This window comes from Malurus melanocephalus, unplaced genomic scaffold, assembly GCF_030028575.1.
Source record: "Malurus melanocephalus ecotype Western Australia unplaced genomic scaffold, MMel_1.1 scaffold_112, whole genome shotgun sequence".
NCBI lineage: Eukaryota > Metazoa > Chordata > Aves > Passeriformes > Maluridae > Malurus > Malurus melanocephalus.
In genome coordinates this window covers 1,469,477-1,493,025 of record NW_026623344.1, presented here as the reverse complement: position 1 = coordinate 1,493,025, position 23,549 = coordinate 1,469,477, and the positions used below count along the sequence as shown (strand labels likewise).

Here is a 23,549-nt window from a genome sequence, read left to right as displayed (position 1 = left end):
ACATTTTTAGATGCTTTAAAAGAGATTCCTCCAACCCTCCTTCCACATATACTACCCTTAACTAACCTCCCATTCTAGGGACAAAGAGGAGCAGCTCCATCCAGTCCCAATCTCCACCTCAGGCTTTCTTTTGTCCTGAAAGAGGTTCTGCGTTGGTGTGGCTCAGCTGGCACTGGCTACTTCTCCGCAGCCTGAGAGTATCACATTGCGTTGTGATCAACCTCCACTATTTCGGCAGCTGCCAAATTTCCTCTCAAAACTTAGGATTCCCTGAATGCAACTGGGCAGGTTCCCATGCACCCCAGCCCTTCTCTGGAATATTAAAAAAGGCTAAAACTCAACTGGCAACTTTCTACTCATTAAACCACTCAAAAAATAAACAGAGAAGAAGATACTAAGTAGGTTGCAATAATTACTGAATTTATCAGAGTTAAAAGCTGACAATCCAACATATCTTACCTCCTTCACTTATGACTCTCTCCCTCCTTCTCTCACCACTCCACTTACAACAGTGCCCACCAAAAAATAATGCAAAACACCCAGATTTGACACAAGTTTGCAAACATTTTTGWACTATTAATTTGTAAATGCAAAATTCACACAGCTCCTAAGGAAAGCGTGCAGCTTTCACACATCTCCTGGGGATCTGTGCTGTATTAGTCAAAGGTTTAAACCCAGTGTATTCCCCATGAATAATCTTTCTCCCCTTCCCCCTCCTTCTTCCTGTCCACATCTAAATGCAGAATCCCCAGCTTCCTTGTCATCAGTTTACAGATTATGCGATCCAAAGTGTCACTCACTGGATTACTGCACATAACCTGAGCACTACCCGAAGCTTACTTGTCTTCAACTTGTCCAGCATTACTTAAATGGAATTATCCGTCACAATCCATATACCGAATCTGCATAGCTCACTTATCTCAAGATTCTGTGTGTCACCTACCAGATTATCCGTTTTAATCCATACATTGAATCTACATAACATATGTCTTTAATTCATGGGTTCTGATGAGCTATAGTATCACTGAATGGATTATTTCTCTTTATCCATTATTGGCAGTCCTAAAACTGTTCACTGCATACTCTCTCATGCCCCATCTTSCGAGCACAGGAGCAAAATCAGAGTCTTCAGCAAACACAGCTCTATCTCACATCAAACACAGCCTGACACAATACCTGCACTGATACTTCATGGAATTTGGAACCCAGTTTCTCACACAAAACAAATGTCTGTGTTATCATGAATTAATGATCAGGATTGGTAGGCTAATCTTGCTTTCAATTACACCCATAAATCTGTGGTTACTCCAACACAGCCTCTGGAGTCACCTAGACTTAAGTGGATGCTGAGAGCTGATGAAGAGCTGATTTTAACCTAACGTCAATCCCATTCACAGTGAGTTGTTTAGGAACTAACCTGCACAATAGGAAAGGTTTTTCAAACAAMAACAAAAATGTATCAAGTTCAGACTTGCCCAGTCTTTCTTGAGGCACAATCACTGTTAACAATGCCTTCACCAGAAAACAAAGGCAGAAAGACTGGAAACGAAAATCTGTTTAGCCTTTTGTTCCACACACCTATTCAAAATTAGCTAAGTGGAGAACATATAAAATATGCATTATTATGTCTTGACAACTCTCAATAGAGAGATGGACAAGATTAGCAGCAAGGCTTTGTGCGCACCAGGGAAGTTTTAAGAAGAGTTCTCACAGTGGCTAAAACTGCCTCACTCACCCCATTGTGAGCAAGACTGGACAACTCATGACACACCTGAGGGGCCAGCACACCTCCTGAGGCCCAGCACCAGTGAAAGAGAAGCTTCATGTTAATTTTATATATATATGGATGATCACTGACATTTAAGAAGTATTTTTTTATACCTTTTCCAGGTAACACTGGAGGACAGCCCTGAATTTCCCCCTGCAATGAACAGCTACCAGGCAGTTACACTGACAGCAGAAAAAAGGGGACGATTTTCCCTCCTGTAGATGATTGGTTTGAGACCTGAAGATCTCTCTGCTCCACTGAATCCAATAAACTGCATTATCCATGAAAAATCCAGAGGCCTTTTGAGCCCTGGTTTTGAATATGAYGGATATAAGTAAGTTTGAACAGGCTTTAACCAATTTAACATACAGCTTTACAGCTTCACTTTAAAATACTTCAATTTAACAGCACGTTTTGTGGGTTTTACTATCGAGTCACTTGTTTTGAGCAGGGTAAAAATTCCATGGATATCAAAACAGAATTTCTTGAAAAATCTCTAGTGCCAAACTTGTAATCTAGCCTCAGAATGTCTCTCTGAACAAACACAAGTATTTGAGTTGTGATTTCTATGGATATGAAAGGTTCTAGATTTTGCTCCATTTTAAAAGTATTCCTTTGCAGTACCTTTCAGTCAAGCCCTGGAATAAAACAGTACATTTCATTTTCAATTAGTAACTGTGTATATATATATATAGAGATCCTTCTAACTGTGATCTTGAAGTCTGCAGCTGGCTCTCTGCAAATACTCAGCGATGTTTCTYCCATTTTACAGGCGTGCAGATGAGGAAAGGGGAGCTTAAAGTAGCAGCCAAAGGTAACAAAGCAACTAAGAGGAACAACTGAATACAAAACATGGGAGTCTGGTGACTTACAACCACTCACCAATTCCCCTGTGTTTAATAAAATATTACTGCTTTCTAACTTAAAAGAAATCACRCTAATAGAAAAGAAAGTCTTCCTCTTCATCTGCCTTTCTTTTAATCTCTGCAAGAGAATAAAACTCGATGGTAATAAAACAGACTTGGGCATTAAAAATATGTAGCCKAGTGCTGAGACTTTAGCACATGACATACTAAAACTCCCCCAGACCTAATGAAAAACACAATGAAATTTTGAACAGTTAAATGGAAAAAACTATTCAGTGCATAAGACAGTTGGGCAGTGCAGCTTCTAGTGCTGTCCACATTCCAGGGTGTATTAATAATAAGACACTACTTATGTGGGGGTTTCCAAATATTGTTAATAGAGAAATGAGGGGCGGAAAAAACGCAGCTGCCAGGCCAAATACAGAGAGAGAAATTAATTTAAAAATCACAACTGGAAAACTTCRTAACTACAGAAGTACAAAACCATTTTGCAGCATAATAGATGTGTGTTTGTACCCACGTATGTGGGTACAGAGCAGCTCAACTTGCACACCTTTCCTGCTGCCTCACTAAATACAGCTGCAATACAGCTGAGCCATTGTTTGTCGGAGCTCACGGCTGATGGTGCCATGAAAACCACATTCCTGGGCACTAAATAATCAGCCTGCCTGACCCCCCAAGAATCTGTAAGTCAAATTCATTTACCCCCAGAGGGCAATGCTCTATTGTATCCTCCCTCCTTTCTAGCCACCTAGGAACAATGGACAATAATTGCAACTGTCACGGCAGTCAGTAGGAAAAATAAACCAGTGCCTGTTTTCACAGCTTACTGCCAAACTTGATCCAAACACCTAATAACCATGCCCCCAACCATAGAACCACAGTTGCACTAAAAAGCCTCAGATCTGAGGCTTTTGAACAGRGCTACAGAACAATAACTCGACTTGTGTTCAAAATATGAAGCTAAAAACCAAAAATTAAAGCAAAGAACAGTCTTCTTTGAGACTGTGCTGTTGCTCCCCATCCTCCCCCCCAGGCACGACTRAAAGGACTGTTGAATTTCTCTCTTGGTAGCATATAGCTGGCTGCTGCTGCTTTCAAGTTTAGCTTGTGAAAGGGAAAAAGAGGAAGGGAGAAAAAAGACTGCCCTCCAAAAGAACAAGATCATAGGCACTGGGAACAGACCACCTTCTCAGAGCACAGCACTCTTCAGAGCAGCTCTATGGAGTCCAAAGGCACTGGAGAATCACTGAGAGTCCTTCTAAAGACTCCAGTGCATCAAGAGTTAAAGAGGTTCCAAACAACACGCAATATCAGCTGAAATACACACCCAAAAGTGGGTATGAAAGACATCTCCTCATATTTTGTCCCCAAAACATCTTAAAGATTCATCTGTTCATGGCAAAAGATGATGTTATTTTAAAACAATATGCTTTTAAAAYCTAGAACTGCCAGGTAAGTCCAGTGGCTGCCTTTCCTTTTCATGACCTGTTGCTTTACACAAATGGAGAGGGAATGAAGAATGCAGGGTTTGGCCCTCTGTTATAACAATAATAATATCTCAACCTATTGGGGGCTGGAGCACTATATTCTGTTATGAAATTATTATATATATATATATAATGAATATATATTTTTGAATTACAGCCTCCAAGGGAGAAGCCAGAGGAAACAAGTGGCATATTTTCCTACTTGTGTAAGGCAGTGGAGTAGCACAAACTAATACTGGTGGCTTATCGGTGACAGGCTGGAAGGGCCATATAATTAAAATAACACTTTGCACATGCACCAATCCATTAACCTCTGAGAGCAAGTTGTGCTGTATGCTTTACTGAMTACTGCCCACCTCTTATGCACAAGGTCCTTAAACCTGTCAGGCACGAGGTTTGGGAGCCTGCCTGAGTGAGGATGTCTAGATCAGGGAAAACATTAGTAAGTAAATATGCCAAAAATAATGGAGAGAAATTAAATCTAGTTTATAAACACAAAAGAAGGRTTTAATTTTAATCTCATTGTACTTTCACATTTCCAAACAACATTGGCTTGGATTTTGCTACTCCAGATGTACACTGATATAAATGGGAGAAGAATCAGAGTCACTGCTTCTTTTCAGAGTGATAATGGCTGCTCTGAAAACTTACAATTTTTGACATGTGTATTTTSAGTCAGTTCCTCATCAAAAGCACTGCAGAGGAATTATAAAAATATCAAATTACACAAAAACAAACAACTACAGGTTCCCTAAAATGACCTCAGATATATAAAATGGGGAAATATCTTGGCAAAGCAGAAGCTACTGCTGCTGGAGAGTGGTCAAATTTTGTCATTTTCCTTCTGGAGCACRGCTTTAAAAGAACATGCTTTAGTGCACAGATGTTGTACGCTGTCTTTTAAAATCTGCACTGGCTAATTTCAGTACCTAGAGGTATCATTACACAAACTTTGCTCTTTTTATTTTTTCTACATGCAAAAAAATAGGGGGAAAAAATTCACATCATCAAAATCTGTCAAAAGATTAACAAGGAATTCAGATCACCCTCAGATTGCAGAAGCTGAGCTCTGCTATACTGATACCACATATGTTTGATACATGAACTGACTTTTTTTTCCCAATCCAGCAATAGGATGTGTTCATTTATAACACAGAACGATATATGCAACAAAAGCTTAATGTAAATTCATTCACTTAGGGCAGTATACCATTTCACTGATTTATATTATCACAGATGGGAGTGCATACATTTCATTTAAACCCCAAATTACCATGTTTGAAGGGGAGGGGAAAAGGAGCAGACAAACAAAGTTCCAAAAGCCAGTGGCATCTGTATATTCATTCTTAATTTCCTTTAGCACAGAAACAGCGTTACCTTTTATTTCTCCAAAGTTCCCTGATCCCATGGCAAGAAGCTTGTCTTTCCAGTCCTTTGATAGTAGCTTTTCAATACTGGGAGTTTCTGAGTGAAGGGGGGGAAAAAAAATGTAAGCAAATCAACATGACTGTCTCCACAATAGAACTCATTAAAAGTCTATCTGCTAAAAATAAGGCCAACCCTATTCTGGGCCCCAGTTCATAATGACTTCATCAAAAAACTGATAAGAGGGGAGGGAAAAAAAAAAAAAAAAAAAAAAAAAAAAAAAAAAAAGAAAAAACTGAATGTGTTTTGTCACCTGCTGTTTCAAAACCATTAGCTTTTTCCTCTAGTGGAACAAAGCTCCGGTAATTCTGTATGACAATGGGCACACATAAACCTGTAACTCATTGTTTTTCAATTTGGTGAACAAGTTGCTGCCTATAATGGATGCCTGTCAGTTTCTGGGTGTTAGTCTGCAGTCAAAAAATAATTATGTTGATAAAATGCGGAGTAAAGAGAGAGAGAGAGAAAGAGAGAGAGAAGCAAAGAATTAGCTCCTAAATCTGCTACATGTAATTATATCCCTCTGAGTCTTTACAATTACATCCACTTTATAATGTGTGTTTAAACATCGTGTGGTGGTAAGCACACTGTGGAAAGATTTTCCGGTAACATGCGCATTATAAATAATAATAAAAAGTTGGATATGGAAAAAGGCTTTAAAAGACTGCAAAATCCAGAGAGAGAAAAGGCATTGCTTAGAATGGAAACCCATTATTTGCTCATTTCAGATTCTATCACTTCCTTYAAAAATAAAAKAAAATAAAATATATTTGTTCAGTATTTTCAGGAAAAAATGCAGTGCGGGTRTGGATGGGTCTGATATTTATGTCTGTAACTCTTGTGTTCTGACCTCTTTTTGTGTAGAATTTTAATGCATAAGTAAATATAAATGCTAATAAAATTCAGAGAACATTAAACTCAATTCCAAACAATGTAATTGTATATTCTTGTCAGCATTTAGATGGGTACACAATTACAATAGCTTTCAATCCCACGATTAGCACTGCATTCAGTTAGAAAATGGAGTGTACTAAAAGATAAGTGTCCCAGTATGTGCCATCTAAATAACAATACCCACACTTATTATCTGGATCTAAGACATATACTGCTATTCTCCACATTCGTGTTTATGTGTATTTGTATTTGTTCAGGCATTTGTTTACCCCCTACCAGGAGCATAAAGGGAGTACATGTTAACTTATCAAAGGGACCGTCTGGCCTAGAGACCATACAATTATTAGCAACTGGTTAATTTTCCCCACAGTAAAAACCATTATGAGCAACCTTCATTATCTCGTTTGGCTAATTCCGCCTCCTTTCTTGAAGCCCCAGCTTGGAGCTCGGAGGCGCTGCGGTTCCTCGAGGCGGCTGTGCCGGCCGGTTCTCCCCGCACAGCCCGCGCCGCTCCCGGGGKGCTGAGCGAGCCCGGGCTCCCTTCAGCCCGCCGCCCAACCCGCAGGGCACTATTAATGCACGGGCAGCTACAGTGGCAGCGAAATGGGGATGSTCTCCTGCATTTCGCATCGCCCTCGCCCCTGCTCGCACGCGGCTGTGCGCAGACAGACGGAGGGACAGACAAACACCCGYGCCGGGGACAGTCCCATTCCCGCATCCCATCGGGAGCGCAGCAACAACCTTCGGATGCCACCGACAGCACAGGAGGGTGTTGTGTTCCGTGACATTTTTATTCACGTTGCAGAACCCCGATCTCCCCTGCACACCCGCGGACGCTCCCTGTGCTGATCCCCGGGCTCGCCCGAGTGCGATTTCTCTGCTAGAATCTCTAAAACTTATCTCTAAATCTCATTAAATCCTAGGGATGCGGGCGGGAGACGCCGCCGCACGGAGCACGGTCCGTGCCGGGGCTGGCGAGCCCGAGGCGCCGCCGGGCTCCGGGCACTTGCGCAGCTACTGCTGAAGTTCGTCCGTCCCCTCGAAGCACCCACGAAGGAAATCATTTTTCCCAATGTGCATAGGTCAGATAAACAACCCCCTTTTCCTTTTTTCAGTTTGTTTTTATTATTTTTATTATTTTTATTCTCCTGCGCTTTTCTAAAAACTCCGGAGCAACGTGTAAACAGGCCGGAGCAAATGCGGCATTTGCGGCGGAGAGCTGTCAGTCATTAAAAGCCAACAAACCTTTGCAAAGCAGGAATGCGGCAATAGGGATCCATTGTGAGCTGACAATGGGCTCCAGAGCCTGCAGGCACCAAAAGCAGCCCGCCTTACTTTTAAGTCCATTGTCAGCAAAGTCCACGACAAAGCTTTTCCCCCGCGGCTAGACAAAATATTCGCCGTGGTGCGCTCGTAAAGAAACACAAGTCTTCTGTCTAACTTGCCGCCTTAAAGCTACAGTAGCCGCTCGCCRGGGCTGCCAGAGCCCCGCTGCGCCGGCCGCTGCCTGCCCGCATCCCCGCTTCCCTGCATCCCTGCTCGCCTCCCGGCTTCCCTGCCTTCCCTGCCCGCCGGCCCGCCCCGCAGCCGCTCGGGGAGGGGCGCCGGGACGGTCGCGGTGTCACTTTCCCGGGGGGAGTTTGAGCTCTGTGGGTGCAGCCCCCAGTGCCGGAGTCCCCCGGAGGAGGAATCGCGTTCCATCCCCGCAACTCGAACCCGCCGGGGATGCCCGGGGAGCCGCGGACAGACGAGCGGGGAGTAGTGTATGCGGTGGACGGCCATGTATCAATGACTGAATTTCTGCGAGAACGGTAAAGATCTCAGTAGGAAATCATGATTAGAGATGTGAAAGGCCAAATGGCAAAATCCCAATAGTAWCAATGCATCTGTTCATTAATGTGTGAATATGAGTAATATGAAAATTTAACACAATTATAAGCCCCCTCAGCAATCCTGATGGCATAAAATAGATTGTGATGATCTAATCAGTGCTTCCCCTGTTGAAATACTGTATGTTAACTATYCAAAATAATATTATATAGATTTTTTTCCTTTAAAAAAACCCAAGCAATCATATTAAATTGACATCCTAACTTAGTTTAAAACCTCACTTGATTTGGACTGCAATTTTTACAAAAGACACTTCAACAGAATTTTGATACAGAATCAGCAAATAATCGTCCTTCTGCTAATACTTAAAAAGAACTTTAATTTTAAAAGACAATAGCTTCCCCACCCCTATAGCTTTAAGGAGCTAAAGAGCTAGATTAGATTACAGCTTGTTTAATTCTATTATTTACTATGTTAACATATTGTACTTACATAAAATATGCTATTCATATACTGAACCTATCACATTTCAGTAACTGCTTGTGAAATACATTATGCACCATATCTTGGAAAGAAACATTTATTATGTCATTTATGTACCCCATTAAAAAAAGATTTGAAATTTACACATCTTAAATAAAAATAACTGTTTAAAAGGTTTCGACAGCAGAGGTTCCATGAATTATACAGAAACAAAGTCATCCTTTGTTCAGCTTTTTTTAGACTTCATTGGGAAGATGATGTTCTCAAATTAAGAGAAGAAATAAACGCTGTATCTTGTTTGCAAGGCAGGCATTTTCTGGATTCATTGGAAAGTCAGTAAAACTTTTAATGCCTCCACATACAATGTGCAGTTTGAAACTGGGAAAGGTTGCCTGCATAAAGAAACTGCTATTCCTGATACCAACTCCAACCATTTCCCCCCTCTTGGATTCCCCAAAATCATGTTTCTACATGCAAAATCTGACACAGATTTTGTATGTGCATCAGGACAGCTATATATTTTACAATGATCTGTATTTCCAAAAAGCTACACATGATGTTCTGAGTATTTTGATTATTCATGCCTCCTAATTCCACCTTTGAGAAGAAACCAGAATTACCCCCCCCCCTTCCCTTCTTCCAAGTCGCACTTGAGCTTAGAATGCCCCCCATTACCTATTTGCAGTGTAGGTCCTATGGCACACAGTAAACCAATCCCAAGTCTATCCATAGCACATTATGAATACATCTACAAGACTGGTTCACAGGTCATTTGTGAACAGTAATTCATTGATGTTTGGGAAACCTTTTTATTCCAGTCGCACTATGAGAAGTGTTACAGGAGAGGATTATGGATAGGGCACCAAAGAGAAGGATTGAGATGGAAAGAAGAATGGGAATCATTAAGTAAATGCTGGCCAAGAGGCATCTGACTGAATCAATAGAGATACAAATTAATCCACAAAAATGATTTCTGCTGTCTCTATTCAACACATTTATCAGTCATTAGCTCTTTCTAGAGATATTTATGGCACATTTTGTTTTTCTTCTTTCACCCCTGCCTCTGTTGCTTGCATATGCTTCTCCGCATCACTGCGTATGGCAGTGCCCACTGGTGAATGCCTCCGCCTGTGCCAGCAGCTCCCTGGCTCCTCGGTGCCCCCYGGTCCCGCCACCCTCCCTCCGTGCCAAGCACCATCCAGACTGACTCCCTCATCCACAACAATGAGACTTGGAGACTGATGCCAGCAGCCAGTAATTCTCACGCAGGCCTTCAGCACATGGAATGAAACCACTTTCCTTGGAGTTGTGACAGTGCCATGTTCACTGCYCGGATCTGCATGTATGGATGCTCGTGTACATCCACTGAATTCCTTTTACACTACTGGAAAGCAAAGCATCTCAGTAAATGGCTTTTTAATCTAATTTTTTGTATGCTTACAAGCATGTCACTGTCCCTCTGCTCCTGCATTTGATACTTAAAGCCAGCTTCACTGACTTATTTGCTTAACATCCCTGAAGTTTTCACACTGGGAAGGGAGCCGTTTGTTTCCAGAAAATGGATGAGGCTACAAAGCCGTAGTGAGAGTGAGGCACCATTTTTATCACTCTCTGCTAGACTTCTATTGAATTTAGTCTACTTCCAGAAGTTCATTTTTTTCAGGCATTGTAACTCCCCTTTGGGAGTGACCTAATCCTACTCTCAATTCAGTGGCAGCACAGATGCATGTGTACCTGGACCTGCCTCGGCAGCCTTCCAGAAACACAGTCCCACAGCACAGCATTCCCTTCAGGCCCAGCCTCTCCACCAGCTCTTTTCAATCCATGCTCCAGGGTCACAGTCCTAGAAATCCACTTACACAAGCTTAGAATGGTCTTCAGTGCCAAATCTCTATTACCTCTCTCTGCTCCTGCTGATTATTTACTGAAAGCAAACTTTGGTCTCATGCAGTTGCCTGCTTCCAGAGAAAGGCATGCAATTCCAACGTGCTGTAACAGGGTGAGGAACGGGAGATCTCCACATGAGGACTGTCCAAAAGAGCCATATTTGAAGAGGAAATGGGAAAGAAAGCTCTGATGTTATAGAGACAACTTATAATAGAAGGGTAGGAAGCTGATATAAGTTGACTGCAAGTTAGAGGAGAGGTGTGAGCCCTGGAGCCTCCCACTTGCACGGTGTCTGGATGGGTGTCCAAGCATGGGTGTTCTCCCAAGGAGATGCCTGAAGTGTTCCCATACTCTGTAACTACAGTGAATAGACTTTGTCCTGGGCTGAAAGAGAGCTACTTCTCAGAAAATAAGTAAAATAAAGATGTTTGGCCTYGGCAAGGATGATGACATGAAGTGCAGCAAGAATGGAGAGAAGCCAAGAGTTGCTCAATGCCCAGCCAGACCACCAAACATTTCCTGCCAACACGTGTTATTCCTAGAGGAAGGAGTATTTGGTCGGCACAAATGATCATGAATGAACTTAAACGTGTGCTGATATACCTTCCACTTCTGGCAAGCACCTTCCTTTGTGTTACGAAAGCGTTGGCAAACACTGAGCTGGCACCCATTATTCACCTTTCTCTCCTGCTATGGTCATAAATACGTTCCRCCTGCCAGTCCACTCAGCGTTCCTACAACCCTCACCTATCAATATGCCACCCCACTGGCACTCTGCTCTCTGTTCAGATACCACAACTAACCCTCTCTGGTCTAAATTAGGAAAGGAGATTAAGGGCAGATTTCCATTCTTCTTTTAAAAGAGCAAGCACATAGAAAAGATTTATCGTTTTATGCCCACGCTTTTTATTGAGAAGCTCTTACCTATACAAAATCAGAAACAATTTTCATTGCAAGGAAAATAAAGCAACTATTATGAAGAAATGGTTGGTATCAGCAGGTTACATAGACACACAGCATCTGCATACACATATGGTTCTCCATCAACAGAATCATGCTTTTAGGGAACTACTTGCAGCTAGGCAAGACACTATGAATCATGAGCAGGCACAACACAGAATGTATTTAAATTTGGAAATCAAAGACCACAAAACATACATTTTTCTCTTGCCTTCCAGGAAGTACTGCAATTTTTCACCAGTCTAAAAGCAGTTTAAACTTTTGGAGCAGACACTAGGAAACACCTCTATAAATGTAAATATTGTTCAATTGTAYGACATGGTTGCTCAGGCGTGATAAGCAAAAATGTGGTGCTGAGCACAATACTACCTGGGGCTTCTCTGACTGGACAGAAAGTGATGTGCTGTTGGGTTCTGAGAGTTTGTTTTTTTTTAAATGCACAGAATGTTTTTTAGTCTTTGGACACAAACTCACAGAGCTGAACCAAACATTCAAGTTGCAATATTAGGAAGCTGYGGTGCTCTGGCCAGCACAGCACAGTATGACTCTTACTGCACCACTCCATCACAACCACTGTGCAGAAAACAGCTGGTCTACATATGTCCATGGGTAGCTTCCAAGCCTACTAAAAAGCTCCCTTCTCTGGCAGGGATAACCAGCCCTCCTGCTTGTGGAATCTCTAGTCCCATCCTGGCCACATGTTAGCTCACATAGCTTTTTATTTCAGAGGACAAAATCAGCTTCTGTATCCACAGATGACCACAGTCACCTGTGGTGCACAATGACATCAGGTTGCCATCRCATCCTTGCTGCACAGAGTGGCTAATTTTGTGTACGTTCAAAARTACAACACTTGTTTTCAAGTTGTTTGCTCTCTTTTGCAATACTCATCATGCTGCTTTAATAAAGGATGCTATATGGATGATGAGACATTTTTATTGCCATTTCTGGTACAAGGTAGAGTACTCTACCTTCTATTGCAAGGTAGAGACTCTACCTACTTTGCCATTTTGTGCTTAAAAAAAATAATTCACATAGCCAGAAAAGATGACATATTCACCTAGCACCATAAAAAAAATTCACAYAGCACTATAAATAAATTAAGATTTTACTATCCAAATCAGTAATCTATGAATGCACCAGAAACATGATTCTACTCTACCTGCAAATACCACAAAATAATTATTTTCACAACCACTCACCAATGCCTACTGCCACACTTACAAGAAAGTTACCTAAAAACACAAGGATGTCTATCAGGAAGAAAAGGTTAGAATAGCCTTCAGATACACTAAACTGCCAGTAGTTGAACTAATTATCCCTTTGTATGTAAGCAAGGAGCCTGCAAACCACAGCACAAGGTAGAAACACATGGCTAAGGAGGGCACAGGGGGAGGGCAGAGGGACWTCTTAAGCTAGCTTTGAGGCCAAAACCAGCATCTCATTCAATGACACCCTCAGGAATAGCCAGGCTGTTGTCTGAAATTTTTATAGCCCCATCACCTGAATGCACTTCCACTCCACTACCTGTGTGCTTTTCAGGCTGTCTTGTTTCAACAAACAGCCACCCACTCCAGCAGCAGTGTCACACTCCACACAGAGACGTACAATGCAAAGAAATCACACCAGTCCTTCAGCCTCCCAGCAGCAGTCGATGCTCATTTGGGGGTTACACAGGCCACAGCCAAGATTTCCATCCTCTATTGCTATACAGCCTCAGGACAGAGCCTGCTTCCAGAAAAATGCAGGTATTTTTGAAAGCCTGTCAGTCATGCACCCTTCTGGACAGACAATGAAATGTCCACAAAGCCCTTATGAGGCTTAAATACCTGAGAAAACCACCTCCTTTCTGAGCACAGTGCTGAGCCAGGAAACAAGCCTGCATTCCTGCCCTCATCCCAGAACAACAGAGAATTCCAGCTCTATCTCTGTTATTTCCAACATGCTAACTTGTATACTCCATTGCCTTACCTACCTTTAGTGACAGCAGACCCCATCAAAGCTACAAAGTGTACGTTGCTAACTCTTCAAAGCACAGGGTTGCCAGCTGCTGTATGATAATTGCCACCCCTGCCACTACTGCAGGCGTGGAAATCCTATTTGTGTGCCAGGGCAGCGGGCAGTGAGCACTCTGTTTGACTCACACCTCCATCAATCTGACCTTCCTGCTCACATGTGGCCTGGAGCTACTGCTGCTCGCCTCAGATTTATATGCAGGACACCCCCAAATTATTCTGAAAAACACCAGAACAGTGTCGTTTGCAGTCACTGCTCAGTTATACCCTGCATTTAAATATCTGTCCTTGAAATACACAGTAGGATGTGGCTGGTTTGAGGATCGATGCAAACCCTGCCCTTCTGTTTCTGCAGCAGAGCAATGGTGTCCTCCAGAGAAGGGCTCTGTGAATGGCATAGGATGTCATGCACAGGACAATACATCTTTTGTCACTGAAATTCATTGGGACTCAGTGCTTTGGATTCCCAAAGGCATTCAGGAGTATAAATCTCATTCTGGAAGGGAATTAGGGTCTGGCTGCCTTTGGAGATCCAGGCCAGTGAGTTGGCCAAAAGAACACATTCTGCCAAATGCAGCATTTCAGTGGCACAACTGCTGTTGGAACATCTTTTTTAGCACACACAATATTTAGGATGATCCCAACTCTGTGCTAGCACTATATTCTTCACCCCTGACTAAATTAACACATAATGAAGCAAGTTTTTGAACCTTATCAAACTTACAAATCCCAAGTTAAATTTTTAAATGTTTCCCATTGTTTCCTGATATACAAAAAATAAATTAATACATGAAACAGAGTAACTCACTTTCAAATACCTGAACAGAAACCCCTTCCTTTTTAATTGGTGTTACACCAGTAAAAATCCTTACGAAAACAAGGGCAACAGTGAAATAAAAACCCCTTCTCCTGCACATGAAAAAAAAGAATTTTGTCCTGATCTGTGTTCTTCAGCGTTCTAATGCCCCTTTAATTCCTGGCTTCTCTAAATGAAAGAAGGAATTGATTTTCTCAAGAGTGGTCCACCCAGCAAAAAACCCTGTGTCAGTTGACAGAAGGAGGCACTATACTGAGCTTCACTGAAATTCTGAAACCACAAAGATGTTTTAATATTTCCAGAGACTATTTCAAGAGTAACATAAAAACAGAGACATCTGGAATTAAATACCATTACATTTCACTTCAGTTTTGTTTTTCTCTCTCAGTTGGACAGAGATACTCCACTGAAATCCATATTCCCTTGAAATACATTTTTGTATTAGTGCTACCAAGAGAGCCAATTTCTAATTAAAGGGCCATAATATCCTGTTAATATTAACAGAGGGCCATGTTTTTGGTCTGCTAATTTTTCACATCTTCAACACATCCTTAATAAGTAAGAGGGATTAAAAAAGGCATTCAATGAGATGACTATACACTAACTTTTCATTGGTATTGACACATCATTAAAAATGTTCTAGGGACACTCTATGGTTTATCCTTCGAGAAAAAAAAGATCTTTTGTACTGATTTGTCACATTTTAAGTAATTAATGCTTTCTTGGAAAAACCCTAAAACAAAACCCCAAGAGAGTCAAAAAGTATGTAATCTGAATAACCATAAAACATAAATTGAGAGCCATAGTGTTTGGCTAGAATTTCAAGGAAATCCTTCCAAAACTCAACCACTCCACTTCTCAAATCCTAAATTCAACAGCAACAATGTAACCCTTCACATACAGTTACTATAGCATTTTTACCTGAAAATCTCAGAGCAACTTAAAAATGGAAAAAAAAATTGAGTCCTGAAGTGCTGGTAATTTTCCTCAAAATTACTAACRTGAGGATTATGTGTGATGAAGCTGAGGAGACAATTTTCTAAATAGCCCATCTTTCAGCCCTGGCCACCATCATTACTTCCCACCACCAAAAACCAGGCAGCTCTGCCCTAGGAATGATRGGCTGCAAAGGGAGCTGTGGATCCCTGGGGCTCCTCTCCTCTCAGCCTTCCTTACRTGTCACCTTGGCCTTGACAAAGAGTCTTATTTGCCAATGCAACAGGGCAATAAAAAGAAATAAAAGGAAAAAAGAAATTGAAACAAGCGCTCCTGTCACAAAGCTGCAACTTTGGCTGTTGAGGCCTGCTTGGGATTTGGGGTTATTTTGGGTTAACTATCACTCCTTTTGGAAATGGACCCACACAGCTCCTGGGCATGCCGGATCCCTGTGCCCATCCCAGGGAGCATCAGGGTGGGGGGCTGGCAGGGGCAGAGCCCCACTTCCGAATGGAAGCCAGGAAATGTCCTGCTGCAGCTGCACTTGTTACTGGAATAATCATTAGCTTCCACCCTCCTCCCCCATCCTGTTTTTCCTTTTTTTTCTTTTTTTTTTTTTTTTTTTGACAGCTGTCTTCCTATCTTCCCAACAGGTGCTATTAGGCTCTGAACAATGGTGAAGGCTTTTAAGCCACTGCTGTTGACAAGTGAAAGGGAACAACAAATGGCTCAGTAGTGCTCTTCTCCCAGGGTCACTCAACCAATGGTAATAGTTATTATTTTTATTTATTAGCTCTGTGGCACTGTCCTCCATTGTACTTCCTCCAACCTCCCCTTTCCGTGACAGCAAGGAGCTTTTTAACTTTTAATAAAAATGGGCGAGCGCTTAGCTCCTGAGCTGGCTCTTTCTGCAAAGTGCACCGCTAATGAATGTTGTCCATTTAGATCTGGATAATTTATGATGTCAGTGGAGCGGAGGTGGGGAGGGCTGGATCCAGATATGGCCATTACTTACACTGCCAAGAGTGACAACAAGAGCACGGGGAGGTGGAAGTCGGACAGAAAGAAGAGGTTCCCTCACCCTGCATTTGGGTTTGTTTTTTTTCAGAATAATTACAAGGTTAGCACATAAATATGACATTCCCTCTTTTGAGGTTGATGTAATTTTTCTTTTCCTTCCTTAGCATTTCGCTGACTGTATCATAATCCTCTTCAGGAACAATGGCAGGTGGAAGAAAAGTTAATTTTCCCCTGCATGAAAACGACTGCACCCATTTAAATGAGGCACTCAGACCTGTTACTGCCAGGAGAAAAAATTGAGCCAAAATGTTTTCTGATCCTAATATATTTCTGATCCTAATATATTTACTAGTTGAAGTTACCCAATTAATAAACTGTATGCAACAGATAAATCCTGTCAAATACAAACCCTGTGTTGCCACTGTCCTGACAAACCAGGAAAAAATGAAGGAAAATCAGCAAGTGTTACCTGCAAGCACAAATATACTCAAAAGTTGGAAATATAAAGCTAAAAAACATCAAAATATTGACATATTGTGGAACTAGTTGGTTCAGAGTCATGTGTTATCGATCAGATTGAGGTAAGAGTATGTACATCTTTTGATCATATTGGACCTACTTATTTAAATTATAAGTTGACATGATTGTGTAGTGAAAGAGCTACAGATATCAGATTATGCATGYACTTCCTAGAGTAAATGTGTACCATTATAATTCAGACCTAATGGTAACATTGAAAGRACCATAAAACACTCATTTGGAATGTTAATAAACCATTAAAATAATTTAAAAATTGAAAACAGAAAACTGAAAAGGATACCCCCCTGAAACAACAAAAAACCCCAGACAGTAGGCCCAGATTTCTATTCTTTTTCAAAATATGCCAGACTGTTTTACCACTGGAAGTGAGAATTAAAGCACATATGCCTGATGCTAAACAACTACACATCCTGAACTCCTCTTGCACAACATATGTGAATACAAAATCTCAATCATCGATTGCCAGATGCCAGAAAGATAGGAACAATAATAATAATAGCAAATGAAAAGGTACACTATAAATCAAAGCTTCTGAAGTGCAGGTAGTTTCACAGTAAATCATACTGCTAGTTGTGATGTAAATGATACTTGCATGAAATCATTATGTCAAATTAAACAGRAATTATTAACGCTAATGTCATCCTTGGACTTGCCTAAAATAATCTTCCAAGATTTGCACACAGGCTTCTCCACTGAAGTACAGCATTCCATCTGCCTTGACAACTTGTTCTGTTTGTTCTCACTTGTCTCCATTCATGGATTTCTTGGACTCAGTTATTTTCAGCGTAAATAGGGTGAGGAAATACATTGGGTTTCCTTTTGATCAGGCATTTTTCTTTCTGAGTTAGGGAATAACATCGAAATACACGGGTGGTTCAGCCATGTAACAGCTGTGACAGGTAATCCCCAAATACCCAAAGAGAAATCAGAGAAAGTCTATTATGCATAGCTCTTTAACATAATAGTTCTAGACAAGGGGAAAGGAAAGTCAGAAAGTAAAAGCAGAGAAGTCCAAGAGGGAAAAAGAGAAGAGGGACAAAGAAAACAATGCTGAGAACAATGAAAAAAACAGACTAAGAGAGAAGATTCATTTGTCAAATCCAAAACATACTTATATTGCACAATGCACTGAAGAAGGAGGAGAATCAGGGCAACTGTGCAGCCCCTCCCCAGCTATTGAAAACTGTCACCAACATGGAGCCATTCCCCAGACATCACACAGACAACTGCAGCAGCCAGGGCAAACATGAAAYAGCTGTAACATGAACTCATCAGAGAAGACAACAGGATTCACACTGAAGCATAAACTATGCCTTCAGATTCTTACCAGCACTCCAAAGAGAAAATATCTTTTTTRTCAGAGAGGAATCTCACTCATACCCTGCAGAACTTTTTCAGACTACTTTAGAAAACTTAAGACTTCCTGCATTCACCTTTGGATGATAAAACTTCCTCTGCAAATAGTTGTCCAGATCCACGACTTCCAACTGCATCCAGGATCACATGAACCACCAAGGACCAGTAAGGTGAATGCAGGRCAGGAGCAGAATATCTTCCCAAGAATTAAGGTCATTCACTGGGCAGCACTTTATACAATGATGTCAATCAAGATACACTACATTCTCCCTGGTGAAAAGAACACAGACCCCAGAAATACAGGAAATGTCAACATTTCCACTGCTGAAGTTACTTTAAACCAAGAAACAGTTGTCTCACCTCTGCACTACCAATGTCATCAACGGCCACCTAGAATTAGCCTTCTCCCACTTTATCTAATAAACCTTTCTGTGTCACTCTGGGACCTAATTTGTTTCATTAAAAACAAGGCACGACTACGTGTACTCATCCTTCCATTTCAGAGGGCCTGCTTTGGTACCTGGCCCCTACACTYAAATTAGGAACCAACTCCTTTTTTTGCTATTACAAAGCATTCACCTGCACAGTCCTAATAATATCAGTGAAGGGGAGGCTCAAACCAAACTGAAGCACGATGAAGAAGTTCAGATGATGAAAGAACTGCCTGGAAGGAACCACCTTCTCTGCAACATCTGTAGTTCAGGATCCTACTCACTCTTCACTTCTTCAGTGTGGTGGTAAGAGATATCTGTGTTCTGCTGTGAATAGGGAGAAACTGTACTTTGCTCTGTCAGACAGAAATGTGGTACCAGTGATCTTTTGTGTTCTCACCTTGGTTATTGCTACCTCTCAAGGCTAAAAATGGGAAAAAGCGTCTTCTGAAACAGCTCTGACTGGCATTCAGTGGGACATCTACCGACTGAAAGTATGCCTAAACCCAAACTTCCCTGTATGACTGCGACCTCAAGCACGGACTAGGCTACAACTGACTAAAGGGCTGGGACACATGGAGTAACACATGAGTGGAGAATTAGCAGGACAAACCTTTACAAGGAGCTGGACCCATACCTAGGAATGTAATCTTGCAAGAACTGACAGTAAAAGTGGGTGCTTTTTGGGAGTGACAACTCCTTCAACTGAAGATCAAATCTGTAAATGAAGAGCATATTGTACAAAGAACAGATCTGTGAAAGAACCTGAAGAGCAGATCTGTGCAGAGATCTGTGCAGCTCTACTCCTGACTCTGACTCTTTGTGTCTTTGTGGAGTAACTCTGAACATTGATTCAAAGCACCTCAAAGTCCCTAAGAAACTCAGGTAAATTTTAATGTTTGCATGGAAATCACTTCAGTCAGATAACCGTTGGTGCAGCTGTGAAAAAAATCAATCCAAGTCCAGTATCAACTGCACCTCAATTTTAACATTGAAATACCTCATGCTTATGAACTCTGAATAACAATACCATTATCAAACTGTTATACRGAATCATATCTTTTGTGATTTAATTTTGTGACTAACACTGACATCTCAGGATGGTACCTACCTTTCTTTTCAGACACAATGTTCAACAATATACAGTTTACACAGAGATTTATTTAACATCTAGCAAAAGATGTTTGGAAAAACAACCACATGCAACTCAGCTTTTCTTTTTAATGCTGAGATAAAACAAGGGCTGAGACAGAAATATTTTCTCTTAAATCCACCTCTCTCTGAGTAAGATAGAGGRGTCTTTGAATAAATGTATATAAATGTCTCTCTGGCATGCAGATATGATGGAGAGTCATACCAGATACATGTGAGTATGCCAGGAAAGGACCCAGAGTCAATATCAAAAGTGGTGGAGTGAAACAGAGGGATGTGGGGCTCCTGTGGAGTGAGGCAAATGACAAGGGCAAATTCCCAGATTGCTTGAGAACAGGGTGTCTGGGAAGGTGGGGTGTGGAGTAATTGCAGAATGGTGTAACAGGGAATTTAATAGATCAGTAAAGGCTGAATAGGATAACACGCCCATTGTTCAGAAAGTTCTCTTTTGTGACCAGGCTTTAAGAGAATGCCAGAGAAACAAATGACTTAATCCTGGGGGGATGCTATGGCATAAATGAAAGCAGTCTATACTTTGAAAGCCAATGGAATAAATTTCTGTATCACATAACCACACTGACAACTGCAGCTTTCAGCGAAGTCTTAAGAGTTGCAATTGGCAAAACCCTTACAATCATGTCCCCGCCATGTCCCCCTTCCTCTCTTCAACAGCATTTTCCAATGTACTCGAGGGGCAGTTGGGGGAATAAGTCACATGAACAACAAACAGATGTGGTCAAATGCCACRTAAAACACAATGGTTACAGGGCAGAACAGAAGGAAAGAACTCTTCAGTGCTGGCTTCCCTTCTCTCCCATGTTCGAGCTCATCTTGGAGCTTCCTAGTTCTATGAGCACAGCCACTACAGCACCGATTTACACAGCTTCCTGCTCCCTTCCTAAAGGCATGGAAGTGCCATAATACACACCTGGTGCAAAATGCTGGCTAACCTTCCAAGCCTCTCCCTGAGCACTGTKTGTCTCTGGGGAAATTTCCCATTTGCTCACCTATTTCTTGAGCCCTGTTAAAGCAGATGCTGGAGCTGGAGGGACCTGGGACATCAAAGACAGCATTTTTCCAGTTACTTTAACACAAGCTGAATCAAGAATACTGAAAGGACAGCCTAACTTAAAAAGTAAAGGTCACAGTTTAGGGCATAATTTAGAATATATTATACCATTCCAGAATATATTTGTTGTACCTTTCCTTGCAAGGACGGCAGAGTAGGCAGTGTTAAAAGTGACACCATCAGCTTTGGCTTTATATGTAASAGAAGAGCTAGGATATTATATATTATATATTTCAGGGATTAAGGAGAACATACTGGGGCTTTTTTTTATTTCATAGAAAAATGGTAGAAATATGCATTTCTTAGTTACCCACAACTTCTTAATGGAAGTAATAGAGTCTTATTAAAAAAAAAAAAAAAATCTCGAGCTCATTCTAACTCAAGCAGAAAAGCAAAATACAGAAATGCAATGCAGCAATCCCCAAATCAAACTTTTCCAGATATTTCTGAAACTCAGCCTCTAAATTTTTTAATTCCTACTACATTTAGATGGAACCTATTAGTTGGTTCTAAATCTGGCTACAGAAATTCTACAATTCTATGTGAATTTTCTGAATGAAATTTAATTCTAAAACAATTAATAGAGAAAAAATACTTTGCCTTCCAAGATTTCAGAGGTGGAGATGTRTAGCTCAGCTGGGACTTGTGGTTTACTTGGGAGGCAGTATGTTGTACTTTTTATTCTTCTTCTCTCTCCTTTTGCCAGAGACAAAAAAGGGATCACCAAAGATGCCCATGGCTAGAGAGCTCTGCCACAAAAGCTAGGCTTCTGCAAAGCCCRGATCTCACTTTAATCAAAACACTTGTTTCCAAATATATTACAGATACTTCCTTTGTAAGAGTTTAAAACACACAAAAGCAGCTATTGCTGCTTTGAACATTTCTAAYTCAGAAAAAGAAAATCAAGGAATGAAAAGTTTCTTCCATCCTATTTAAATTACATTTGGGTAGTTCTCTGTGGGGCTACTACAAATTCCTTTAACCCCACCAGTCTCTTAGCTACATTAAATTAATGATCCATCTCAAGCACTCACTCTTCTGCAGGAGAGTGTGGACTCTCCAGCTGGACACCTACAATTCACTAAATTGGAAACATTGACCTWAGGGAGACTTCAGTGCCTTATCCTYGCAGACAATATTACATTGTAATGCAAAACACAGATAATATTTGGGGGAATCAAGAAGATGAGGTGTATGTTGAGTGGATTTTTCAATGTCAGTAGGGAAAGGCTTCAAGGCACTTCAGTGCAGTTCTCCTGATGACTAAACCATTCTAGGTTCACCAGCATGTACTACTGCACCCTTTATATGAACACCCCAAACACGCAAATTATTCCAACAGTCCCTACTACAATCTGTTCCTGCTCCTCTGTACAATACATCCAATAAGGCTGAGCTACGTTAACTAAGATTACCAAAAACCATATATTTCCACAATGCCCTTTTTTGTCCACTGTTATAACCCTTCACTCCCAAAGCTGTGTTTATAATGAGACGGTGTGGTGTATTTTCCATTAAAAGCCTTGGCAGGAGTTTCTGTAGTTTTTCTCATGTATCGCAAGTTCAATACTCTTTCTGCATTTGCTTCACAATAACCAGTCCATTTCCAAGTGATTAATTTTCTATTCTAAAACAATGCATTCCTTTCCCCTCTCATTTTGCTGGTGTGGGTTTTTCTTTTTTTTCCTTTTCTTACCAAGAGAAAAAAAATTCTCTTTCAATGACATCATGGTATAAAATTTTCAAAGCAGGTTTTAGCGGGAGATATGCAGATTGCTTTGAAAAGTTACCCTCATAAATAACAACAAAGTACTGAATTATCAAGGCTGTAACTCAGTCAAGAGGTGCTGTAACCATTTATATTATATGACCTCAGCAGAACCCCTTGATTGAATTGCAGCCTTTCATTAAACCGGGCACTCTGTATTGTTTTCTCTGAGCTAGAGTAAATCAGGACGGCAAAGAGATTAGCCCCCAAGCCCATCTCTTTGTGATCTAGAGGCATATAATTTTCAACCATTACCTCGATTTTGTAACTTAAAAAGCCTGTGCATAATCTACTTGTCAATAATTCCCTTCCCTCTGTAGGGAATGACGACATGACAAAAATACTACTGTGTGACCCAGGTACATTTAGAAACCATAACGTGTGTGAAGGAGCAAAATCCCACTGCTGAAAGTGAGAGAAAAGTGGGGAAAAAAGGAGGGAAAAGAGAAACTGTAGATTCATAGCACTGCAGAYTCATTCACAAAAAGCTGGAAACCAGAAGGGACCATTAGCTCATCTAAGCTCATCTTCTATATATATTACTGAATATTCATTATTTCATCAACCAAAATCAAACCTTCTTCTGATTTATTTCTAACTACCATTTTACTAGAAGCGAAACAGCTGGCCTCTGAGTCAGGACATTCCATAAATATCTCCTTGCTTTTACTGGAAAGTTGTGTGTGCAGGGATGCGGGTGGAGGGAACCAGGGTACTTAGAACCTTCTCCCTGTTCATCTCCAGCTGGCTGATACAATGCTGCCTCCATAATGGGAGAGACAACCTCCATACCAACGGTTCCCAAGCAAACCCATGACAATGAATCAACCTTTTGGAACTTT

At 41.1% G+C, this 23,549-nt stretch overlaps 1 protein-coding gene across 7 annotated transcripts in view; it reads right to left on the bottom strand.

Annotated features, from left to right (window-relative positions):
* Window positions 1-23,549, bottom strand: part of SOX5 (SRY-box transcription factor 5) — a 282,661-nt gene that overhangs the window by 150,861 nt on the left and 108,251 nt on the right. For all 7 annotated transcript variants that reach the window (XM_057369514.1, XM_057369516.1, XM_057369515.1 and 4 more), the window contains exon 4: window positions 5,502-5,588. In XM_057369514.1, the coding sequence (XP_057225497.1) occupies window positions 5,502-5,588 (87 nt within the window). The remainder of the gene's footprint in view (window positions 1-5,501; window positions 5,589-23,549) is intronic.